General features: G+C 39.5%; 1 protein-coding gene across 5 annotated transcripts in view; it reads right to left on the reverse strand.

Annotated features, from left to right (window-relative positions):
- lrp8 (low density lipoprotein receptor-related protein 8, apolipoprotein e receptor) overlaps positions 1-12,003 on the reverse strand; it is a 180,022-nt gene that overhangs the window by 24,278 nt on the left and 143,741 nt on the right. For all 5 annotated transcript variants that reach the window (XM_028587196.1, XM_028587195.1, XM_028587193.1 and 2 more), the window contains exons 10-13: positions 9,126-9,297; positions 6,203-6,427; positions 5,413-5,531; positions 3,583-3,722 (exon numbers count right to left, since the gene is read on the reverse strand). In XM_028587196.1, coding sequence (XP_028442997.1) covers positions 3,583-3,722; positions 5,413-5,531; positions 6,203-6,427; positions 9,126-9,297 — 656 coding nt within the window. The remainder of the gene's footprint in view (positions 1-3,582; positions 3,723-5,412; positions 5,532-6,202; positions 6,428-9,125; positions 9,298-12,003) is intronic.

Here is a 12,003-nt window from a genome sequence, read left to right on the forward strand (position 1 = left end):
CCAACTAGCCCTGCGAGTAGTCACTATGCCACCAAGTTTCTGGCCCCACCGATTTCATGTGGACGAACGAATGTCACTTTGTCATGTGACTTCCGCATTAGTTTGTTGTAAACTGTAGTTTGGTGAGGTCATGTAATTCCCAGCATAGCTCCACCCACCTTAAACCTGAGCAGAGGTCAAATCAAATCAAATAAATGAAAACACCTGTGTGGGTGTGCAGGGCCTTTGGAACCTGTTTAAATTCAATTGTGCCTTTGCACCATTGTTTTTCTTTCTTCCTGACTGTTTTTATTTCGATTGCCAAACTCATCTCATCTTCTTCTCTAAGAGTGGGAAAAAGTAATGAAAGTAATGCAATGATACTAAAGCCAGAGAAAGAGAAAACGCTATTCTCTGCATGCCTCTGCAGTCTATATTTCCTCAGGGTTTGGTGTCGAGGCAGGGGGTGGACACTGACTGGAGGTGTTTGTATGTGTGTTCGGTGGTGGTGGGGTTTTCAGACTTTGATATAAGAACCCTGTGTCTTTCCCCTGAAGTGTTAAGAAAGTCAGCATTGATGTGAAGTTTGCAGATGATATGCTCAAGTGGAATAACTTAATATACTAAATATAAGGGGCTGTGCAGGCCATAAGACATACTTTAAAACTCAAATTTGTAAAACCTCATATCTTTCACATTCTCAAAAGACCTATTGTTTGGGTATGAATAGAAAAGGAATTTCTATGTGGTGATTGTATGCTTATGTATTAATGTATGTAAGGAAAGGTTAATCCCACTCACAATAATTGCCAACAATTGTTTACATATTATATATGACCCCATAAATGTTATTGTTGTGATCTTCCCATTTAACCTTAATGAGAAGAGTAAAGGTAAATGTTACTTTCTGAACATTTCTTATATATAAAGATAACTAATGATTATTTTAAGTAGCGATTAATCTGCCGATTGTTTTCTCAATAAATCGTTTTGGTCTATGCAATTTTAGAAAATAAAGAAAAATGCCTGTTACAGCCAGAGGTAATGTAGTCATTTGGAAAGTTTTATACAATCAAATGTCCAAAACCCAAAGATATTCAGTTTACTGTCATATATGATGAAAAAAAAAAAGAAACATTGAATCCTCACATTTGAAAAGCTGGAATCAGAAACTTGGTTTGGCATTTTTGCTTAAAAAAAGACTAAAATTATTAATCCATTATCAAAATAGTTGCTGATTCATTTATTGTTAATCACCAACAGCATATGGCATTGTGGCATAAACCTCATCAAAAATAACAATTATATTGTAATCGCTGCCAATTTAGTACTACTTAATCAGAAGGGGTCAAAATTGGATTTAATTATCCATTATTATTTTTATCACCACCCTCATGTCAATAAATGCTGCACCACTACATGTATCTGGTGTAAAGTATGGCATGTCACACAACTGGGCTAAACCAAGCCGAGTAAGCAGTTTAACGCAGACTCAGACCCTGAGTCAAAAGTGCTCCCTTCAGGCTCATTTCCCAGATAAGACACAAACTAAATGAAATGGACAAAAAAAAAAAAAAAAAAGGTACAACTTGAACCAGGCAACTCCAAAGAAACAAACTTCCCATTATCGGTCGGTCGGGAACAAGACAATCTGCTGCACCGCTAAAGGATTTTTAATTTGGTCTGTATCACAACCAGAACAGAACAAAAACCAGAAGAGCTGAGGGCTATTAATCTCCAGGGATGAACTTTCACTGCCTGCCTGAAACGGGCTTTTTTTACACATACGCATCCAAGCACACATGCAGGCACACTCAGCTGGACATGATGGATGTCCCCTCTTCCCTTTGCTTCTCCTCATCACAGTGTGTGCAGCAAAGAGAGGAATGGATAAAGCACATCCTACTGATCACATTTCACCTCCCTCTTTCTGGCCTTCATCCTTGCTCTGCTCTCCCCTGCTTCTCTTTTCCACATCATCTATACTTGATGGGCTCTAACAGACTCACTCCTGCCTTAATAAATACACCCAAATTAGTTTCATCGATTTCTGTACTCTCCTGTGACTCTACACTGGTCAGTCCTTGAAAATGGATTCTCTCTCTGGGTTTATCTTGCTACTATACTTTAAAACATCTCCATCTAACATTTCTTCTCAGTCAATCTCTCTGACAACTCTAGTTAAAAAACTAACAGCTAAAACTCATGCCCATTGCTTAAAGGGTTCTACCGTTTTTTTTTTTTTTTTTTTTTCAACCTGGACCCTCTTCCTATGTTTGTGTATAAATGCCTGATGGTAACAATAATCTATCACATTGGTCCAGTATTAAGCGAGAACGCTGCAGTCAGCAGCGGCAAAACAAGCTACAATGTTAGTTAATAGGGCAATTGTCCAACTTGTATTTAGCTTCAGAAAAGTGCTTGTTTTGCCACTGACAGGCTCTGATTAATATTCTAAGTGTCTGACAACATTATCAACATTATGGAAAGGATCCCTTCAGAGATAGACCTTTAAAACCTCTCTGAGACCTTTCTGTTTAACCAGAAACAGCTCTGAAGTCGCTAGCGGTAAACCCACCAGACATATTTTCACATGTGAATTGGTTAACTATGTGTTTATTTCAACCAAAACTAGAGTTGTGATGGTTGGAAAAGTGGAAAGATGACCCAAAATGGCTTTTCATAGTTTTATTTTGTTTCTGTTGACTTTGAATGAAATGTATTTTACGATGCTAAAATTACTATTGCCCCAGTAACTTGCATTGTAGCTTATTTCGCCGATGCCAACTGTAGCGATCTTGCTTAATACTGGACCAACTTCAAAGATTGTTGTTCCCAACAGTCACTTAACTTAACAAAACATAGGAAAATAGGTTGAAAAAAACCCGGTAGTTACCCTTTAAGTTTGGCTCAGCAAAAATAAAAAAAATACACTGCCAAGATGGGAATCAACAAACAAGATATGAGGAGGCAAAGGTAAGTGAGAACAGACCTATTTTTCTGTGTCTATTTACCTTTTGAGGTCAAATAAGGACGTAAGCATCTTGTTTGCCTTTGAGGTAGAGACCTCCTGCAAACACTTGGCAGTGTGCAGGCAATCCATGCCAGGTTCCATTGTGGGAAATTGAAAATAAATATATTGTATTTCGAGGTTAGCATTCCCTTGTTTTCTTTTAAACATGCCAAATTTGTTCAGGATATATATATATGATTAAGATACTTCATATCTGGCTAAATACCGCAGTGGGGCTCTTGTATATTTCAAATGCTAAAGTGTGCTTGACTGCTTGTGGAAACCCATACTACCCAAGACTGGATATTTGGCTGCTTAAGAGAACCCTTATTTATAAAGGTTAGGCTATTATACCTTGGCAAGTTAAGAGTCTCTGTGACTCACTTTTCACAACTAAAAGCAACTGTTACATTGAAGGAAGGAAACCAATCTAAATAATTTGGTGTGCTCTGGAAAATGGGAAATACTTAAGTAGTAGTAAAAAAATTGATAAAATCTGTAGTTAATGGGATAATACGTAAAAGCATAATGTGGTAAATTTGACTTCTTCTGCAAACAAATAACCAGCATTCTGAGAGATCCTTCCATACCTCGAACACAGTGAGTGCGAAGGGGTGTCCCAGATGGTGATGGGAGGACAGAAGCACTTTGCGGTTGTCCCCATTCAGATCCACACTGGACAGCAGGTGCAACTTGGAGTCCACCCAGTACAGACGCCTGTTAGACAAGTCTGAGAAGATGGAGAAGATGGAGGAGAGAGAGAGAGAGAGAGAGAGAGAGAGAGAGAGAGAGAGAGAGAGCAAAACCAAGGAAGAGAAAAAAGGATGGAGGGATGGAGATAAATGGAGAGAGAGAGGTCATTTCACGAGAAAAGGCCCAGGGTGAGAGGTATATGAAAGTAATGGCCCAGTAGCCACACCATCAATCTTCTTTGACATGACGGCTGAGGCCCTGCGCTGAGAAAACACAGATGTGATTGTAATGTTGCCAGTTGACTTGTTTGCGGGGGAAAATATATGTGCCCTTGAGCAAATTGACTAGTCTTGCTGGAGTTAAGATAAAGGAACACATTGCTGTTTTACAATTGTATCACCATGTATCGGTCCCCAATGTTGTTTACTTTAGGACTCCATTTTTGTGCTATGGACAACAAAGAAATGCTCTGGTTGACTTGAAAATTTAGATTTAGAATTTGAAGATTCCATCAAATTTGACAGCAAGGGACATAATCCAAGTATGACTTTGCAGGATAAAGTATTTGTACACATCTTTCCTCTCAGATTAAACATTTCTTATCGTCTAAACAAAGCTGTAGAATAAAAAACACAACTTTATTTTAAACTCAGAAGTGGGACATCCTTGAAAAACTTAAACCCCAAAAAAGAAATGATTAGTATGGACATTAATTCAGCAGCTAAAAGGTAATAAAAACTCTTCTCGCTGTGCTTATTTAAAAATGAATTACTTTTTTCAATCAGCCGTTAAACCCTTAGGTGAAAGTTGAGCAGAAAACAATTACTTTTTCTTGAACAACATTGTCCAACAAAACATTGTCCGAATAAAATGAAAAGTTTTTGTTAGCATACATTCAGGTAACATTCAAGGTTGGCACAATGATAGCAGTAACAACACTGTTATTTCCCTTTTAATATGACAACGTTTACTTTAAAAAAGCAGGAGTTTGATCACATGCATAGTATGTAATAGGCAAGTCAGAGAAAACTGTAAAAAAAAAAGGAACTGATTCAACATTATCATGGCAATTTTATTCATTCACAACTTCACCTCTCCTGACTCAGACAATCTGTTCTGTTCGCTGTTCTGTATGAAATCATGACCAAGGGAAAATAATCCACCCCTTCTTCCACAGCGGTCTGGCCAGCTCTATCATTTGCCTGGAAAATAATTTGTTTTCATACAAATGTAGTGACACCTCAATTCCACAGAGTGTGGCAACTCCATGCCTCTCTTTCTCCTCAGGCATGGAGAGCTGAGAGAAATTGGTTGGTGCCGCAGAGGGAGTTGAAAGGGATGATGGGAGGTATTGACAGCACAGAGCGTCTGGCTTATTAATTTGGAGGCCCGTGTTCGCTGGCTTGATTGATGAGAGCCAGACACAAACTGAGCTTTAACAATAAAAGCTATTCAGGGGTTGCAGCACCCATAGACTGTTTTTTTTCTCTAAGCTCTTGCTGTTTCTCTTTCTTTTGTTTTTCTCAGTCTCTTTCTTTGAATTGTATTTACTCAAATCCTTTTTTTCCCCCTCTCTCTCCAAAACCAATATCAGCATAATAACTTAGTTTATAAAACAGCTCTCAGAGCTGATTGATTTCTCTGTCCCTGTATCATCTTATAGTTTTCTCTGCCCTCTTCAATGAGTCTTGCACGTTCAAAGTTAAACGTTTTCTGTCCTTCCTTACCCAGGGTTATTCCATTGGGCCACTCGATGTGTTCGGACACCAGAACTTGTCGGTCCACTCCATTCATCCCAGCCTTCTCGATTTTGGCCTGACCTCCCCAGTCTGACCAGTACATAAACCTGTGGAAAGACACATAAAATAGACATGGATGGCTACAATTCAGTAAAAAATACAAAAAGAGACCCTTTTCAGCAGCAGTGAATTTTTTGTATGTGCAATGTCATAGTCAATTTTTAGAAGACAACTAATATGCGACTGAATCTATTCTCTACAAAATCAAATAGTTTTACTTCTGAAACAGACCTTGAAGACACTTGAGGAAAGTAGATACTGTGCAAAACTGCTAGTACTGGAAACGTGGGCCACTTTTAAATGTGTGTGTCTGTGTTTGTGTGTAAGATAGGCTTAATTTGCATGTATTTTATGCTAGCCTAGCTTCGTAGAGTTGTGAAAAGAGTTTTTTTGGGAACTTAAGACATCCGAGTCAAAGAGAAAGAGGCAGATAGAGCAGACAAGAGTCACATTGTATCTTCAAATAATTGTTAAGCTGCTTAACATTAATATAACGGTGCAGCACTACAAAGAGTGTTGGTATGGTAAGTTAAAAGCCTACTTTTAGACAAAATGTATGTTTTCTAGAATAACACTCTCTATTCAGAGATGACAATAATGCCCACAGGCTTGTCCCGCCCCCCTCTCTTTCCCGCTGCCTCCATCCTTCCCTACCTCTGCCTCAACTCTTTTGCCATCTTCATACGCTTTGTCCATTTGTCAAAAAACTCCCTCTCACCCTTGGTGTGGATCCACTGCGATGGCCCGTGGCTCGCTCAGCTCAGTGGCTATCAGCACTTTTCGCTTCCTGCCGTCTCCTGTGGCAACGGAGATGCTCTTGTTGCCAGAGTCAGTCCAGTAGATGTTCTTGTGGACCCAGTCAACGGCCAGGCCCTCGGGGGAGTGGAGCGAGTCGATGAGGGTCACCTGCTGTGAGGAGTCACTGGCCTTGTTGATGTAAGCACTGGTGGGTGGTAGAGAAGAGCTGTGTCAGTACGTGTTAAATTATGAAATACCCAAGAAAGAGGCAGGAAAAAGGGAAACATAAGACTTATCCATGTACTTTGCTAGCTCGATGCTGGACTCCTTTTCTTGTGAAGAAAGACTTGAGTGTACTACATGCCTTAGATACCTAGTTGCGTATGGTGGGGGACAGGTACTCTTCACTCTAGATAATGCTATGTCTCAAACATGACACCTCTATAGTTAACCTCAAGCCTCCCACCAAACGGCACCTCCCAGGGAGAAAGAGTCTGTCTTTATCTATCCCCAGCTTACAAAACTGCCTGCCTTTTTCTCTGTTTTTGTCAACACCCCCCCACACCCCCTGTGACTTCCTTTCTCTATTTTCATCCTCCTTCCCACTTGTCTGTCCAATCTCCTGTCCCCATTTGTGCTTTTCTCTTTTCCCTACTTCCCTACATAAACATTTTCTGACTCTTAACATTATTGTCTTCACTACATATGGGCTATAAAACAAGACACTACAAGACAACCTTACTAGAAGGTTGGGAAACCCAATGTCCCAATTTATGTCACATGAAGGTTTCTAACATGGATCCAACACCTGTCTCTCACTCAGAGATCATATTAAAATGAGGGCTGGAGCAGCAAAGTGGACGTGGTTGAAATCCCTCATAACTGGTGCAACAGTGGTCTATTTAGGTGTGGGATAAAAAGTATAAAAGACATCACACTGTGTATTTTAGCCTGTGTTGCAACTTATAGTCTATGATATGCCTTTCAAATACAATCATAATTTTTCTTTACACACCCTAGTGTTCAAATTCTTCTGGACACACTTTTAATTACTTTCAGAGTATCAGTATTAATCATTACGTCTTTGTCCTTAGTTACAAATATTCAGATAGTTGGAGGCATGAATAGGGGGCGGACTGGAGTAAGAAATAAGACAGAGACGGATGAGTCCAAGACCACTGAGCAGATTGCATCTTTAATTGGCTGTATTATTGTTTGCAACAGACATCTCCATCACAGGGAGAAGTTAACAATTCATTGACCCGTAGCTTGCTAATCACTATGAATTAGCCTGGAAAACCACACAGTTGCAGTAAGGGTGAAATGAGGATGAATCACTTTTAGATGCACAGCTATTTCTATTTGGTAAAATGCTCCTTATCACAGGAAAAAAGTACTACACTGGAAAGTAAGAAGCTTGGGTAAAAGGTGTGATCAATCATGTTTTTAGCATTTAGATTTAAGGTATCTAGCTTCTTAAAACAGTAATTCATTCTTGAAACAAATATATATGAGCAGCTAAGTAATAAAGAGGTACAAAGAATAACCACAGTCAACACAGAAGTAGCTGTAGCATATGCGAAGAGCAGTTAACTTAATGCTTTTCACAAAGATCAAAGTAATATGTTGATGTAAGAGTTGTTATTTCGGTTAGTTGACTTAACAACAAGTTGTGTAAGTGTGCGCTTGTCACCATTTTCTGTGGCCATTTCTCTGTTGCTATCGTTCATGGATGTAGCTTGGTAGCAAGTTAGCTATGAAGGAAGATGACATCACCATTCTTTATTCTGCCTACTGAGCTCTGATTGGTGGTCAACTGTCTCTCTAACTCGGGGAAACAACCATTAATGAGCTGTTCATTTATAATACGCTGATTAAATGGGAAATGTGGGCAGCGATTTACAGATCTGGAACCAGGCAAGGTAAATGGAGGAATAGAAAAATGTAAATGCATATTTAGCACTTGTGACATAGCTGTTAAGCAGCATTATACCATTAAGAAGGCCTTGGATTTAAAAACTATGGAGCATATGAACTCAAATGGAGCAGTGCTTGCATAATAAAAGTTTTGATTGTATGACTTAAAATGATATCATGCAACAGAAAATCTGCAGCTTACATGCACTGAGCCGATGGTATACTTTTATATGTATACAAATATCATTTTTTATGGGATGACAGGGAGGCAAACACAACCAATCAGGTTTGTAGAGACCAAAATGGAAATAAGTCTTTGGGATTTATTGTGTTATCCCTGACTATTTATGTATTTTTAATGTATGACACAGAGTGCTGTTTCATATTTTTTTATATTTGTGGTCAAATAAAGTCAATCAATCAAAAACTGTAGAAATTCACTTGTTGCTGGACATTTGTGTTTATTTGCTGCTTTCAAAGTAAAGTTCATCATGACAAATTAGTTAATTTGTCCTTTCTCTGTCACAAGCCCTTGAGTGTATCACTGAGTTTGTGTGGCAGTATGGATATGTGCGTGTGTGCGTATGCAGATGAGTAATGGTGGTGATTATTGAGGCAGTGAAATCAGAGAGAGCATATGGCTCAACTGAGATGATAGAAGTCCCCTCCCACTACCTGCCAGCCATCAGGGTGAGACACACGCACACATGCATGCACGCACGCACGCATGCACGCACGCACACACGCACGCATGCACACTAGGCCCCCAGATGTGCCTGTTTTGCTAGCAGAAGGTGTGACAGGTTGAAGCAGACAAAATGGATATATAGAGGGCAAATAGAATGACAGAATGGCTGAAGAACGAGAAACGACCGTTATCCAAACTCCTTAAGACCTGATTCTGCAGTACTTCTGTATAGGCTATATTGCTAGTACAAATATCACACAAATCATACGTACTGTACATTGTGTGTGTGGATATATACCTGTATATTTTTTGATGATATAGATCACACCAGAACATCTTGTTGGTGGACACGTCTACATCCAGGGCCACTGCGTTCTTCAGCGTGGGAACCACCTGAGTGTATTCACTCTTTAGCAGGTCAATGCGACGAATCTCGTGGCGGTTAGTGAACATCAGGTACGGACTCTTTCCTGGTGGAAAGGAAAAGGCATTCGTGTTATGATCATGTACGAGCACGTTTCTCTATTTGCTGCCATTTATTTACACCTTGACATCGGAGAGATTGGACAGATTGGCCACAAATCTCAGGAGATGTGTGGAGACCCTTGACAGCCATTGACCTACTACTGTAACCCCCAAAACAGATACCATTTATCATTCTCAGCCCACTCTCTACTAGACATGGGTCATTTGCAATACTGTCAATAATAAGTGTGCTACTGTATGTGACAAGGAAACGTTTGCTGATCTTGACAATGATACATAAATTGTAGCACATATTTCAAACCTGTATTTGAAAGGTGAACCTGCATATGTGCATCTTTGCTAATGTAAATGCAATCCACGCTGTTCCTGAGACAGACAAGGTCACATTGACTTCACATTATTATTTTTATTACAAGCGGTCATGTGTTACCATCTCAACAAGACCTAAAAATTGTCAAAGTTGTTGACTTGACAAGTGTCAAAACGTTGGTGTGTTTGCAGTGTGCTCCAATCCTTTTTTCCCTTTTCACATGTACTTCAGCCTGCACAAAAAGCTGCACATACTATTATCTACAAGATACAATGGGTGGTGTTGAGTTTTGATTGTTATTCTCCAAAGGAAACATAATGTAAGACAGCTGAGGTCTTGTTTTGCATTAGTTATTTAGGTCCTTTATGCATGTATTTTTGATAATGTGGGCATAAATAAATCATCCAAATAAACCTTTTAAAAGGAAAATATATTCTGCACACAGACTACTTTTTAACGCAACATAATTCTGTTCACTTAATTATTCACACAATTATGCTGAGTGCAGAAAATTAACACATACATAATGCGAGGCGGCCCAAACTGGAAGCAAAAGGCCATTTAAAGTGCATCGTCTTTGACTGTGTGTGTGAATGTGTGCCCTGCTGCTGGATGTAATGAAGCACAATGTGCAGGTGGACAAAGTAGCCCAACAACTAGACATGACACATTGTTCTATTTTTAGTACAGCAGCTTGTCAAAAGTGTGTTCCTGGGTTCTCTTCCTTTAGGTGCATACAGGATGTTACCTGGGGCACATTTTTCAACAGGCTGAAGGTGAGCATGAGTCAAGCTTTTGAATAATTCTCATGCAGCTGACAAGGTCAACTTCATTCATAGCGAACACAGACAAAACAAACTTCTTTTCTGGTGCATGCCTGCATACGGTAGAGACACCTCACACACAAACTGTATATACAGTACACTCAAAAATCCATCAAATTACTGCATAACCATTGTCTGTCTGCCTGTTTCTCTCTTTCACACAAATATCCATTCATCTTGTGTTCTTGCTATTTTCCTTCATCTTCACTTCTATCTCCTATCTGTCATGTTACTCTTCACTCCACACTGTCCAGTAAAGCAGAAATGCCATGTAACGAGACAAAGTTTGGCAACAGTCACACTGATGTACACCACACACCCACACACACCCACACCCACACACTTTCAGGCAGAGCAGCCAACCATCCCTCAATAGGTTTCCTCAGCCCCAGTTTAAACCGGGCTACTGCACAGGGAGAAAATATTACATTTCTACTACTGTTTGGACACAATCATTTTCCTCTAACTACTAGGTTTGAAACCATCAATTTCACCTGCTCAGAGAGAAAGAGAGAAAAAGAGAGAAAAAGACAGGGAGAGAGAGAGAGAGAGAGAGAGAGATAGAGAGGGAAAAAAAAGAAACTAAGAGTTAAGAGGATGTAATTAGGGAGAAAGCAAGAAGGAAAAGACAGATCCAATGACAGCAGAGGAAAGAGTGTAAGAAGGAAAGTAAAGCGAGAAAGACAGGATAAGAAAAGGAGAGTAAGAAGATTTTGAAGTATGTATAGTAAGAATAGAGATGGAACTACCTTCTCTTTCATCAATCCCGTTGACTACATTTTTCAAGACAGTGTCTTTGATCCCTCATCACTGTTGTGGCAGCAATATGTTCTCCTCAAAGTTGAAAAAAAAAAAAAGCTGAGTCACTGTTTTTTTTCAGCCATGACACTAAATATGTCATCAAAAAGTGCAATATTATCTCTCCTCAATATATCCCGGCAGAGCAACAGTCAGCTTTCCCAACAAGACCAGGGTCGCCTAAATATATTTAAATCTGTACTGCCAGTTCAGGGCCGTTCTGCCCTGTTAGCCAATTGAGATAATGCAGTGAAAAGATAAATACGGGCTGGAGAAATGCCATCAGACACTGCGGGCGCATTGATTCGATTTGCAGATGTTTATGTTGTGGAGATGCAAATACCATAAAGACAGACGGAAAGGTCAGACATAACGGTATGAAATTCTTCAGGATGATGTTCAGTTGCAGCGTGATGGTGGTGTGGTTATTAGGATGATGTTATGTCTGGAAGTAGACACACCTGTCTAGGTCAGACATGTTTGTTAAGATAACATGCCATGCTATATAATGATGGATAGATGCTGCAGCAGGGAGCAGAGATGAACCTTCTGTCAAAAGTCAAAAAGTCATCCTACTTGCTAGCATTGCTCCTGACAAGGCAAGTTACATAACCCTCCATTACCTCTGTGGTGGATGGCCAGAGTTTCTATTAGAAATGGTTCTTTTATTAAGCTGTGGACCAACATTTAAATTTGTGGACATTGTAGATCTCAGGTCATTGAAAGAATAAACGACAAAGAAACTATATGAAGATGAT

This window comes from Perca flavescens, chromosome 9, assembly GCF_004354835.1.
Source record: "Perca flavescens isolate YP-PL-M2 chromosome 9, PFLA_1.0, whole genome shotgun sequence".
In the NCBI taxonomy this organism is placed as follows: domain Eukaryota; kingdom Metazoa; phylum Chordata; class Actinopteri; order Perciformes; family Percidae; genus Perca; species Perca flavescens.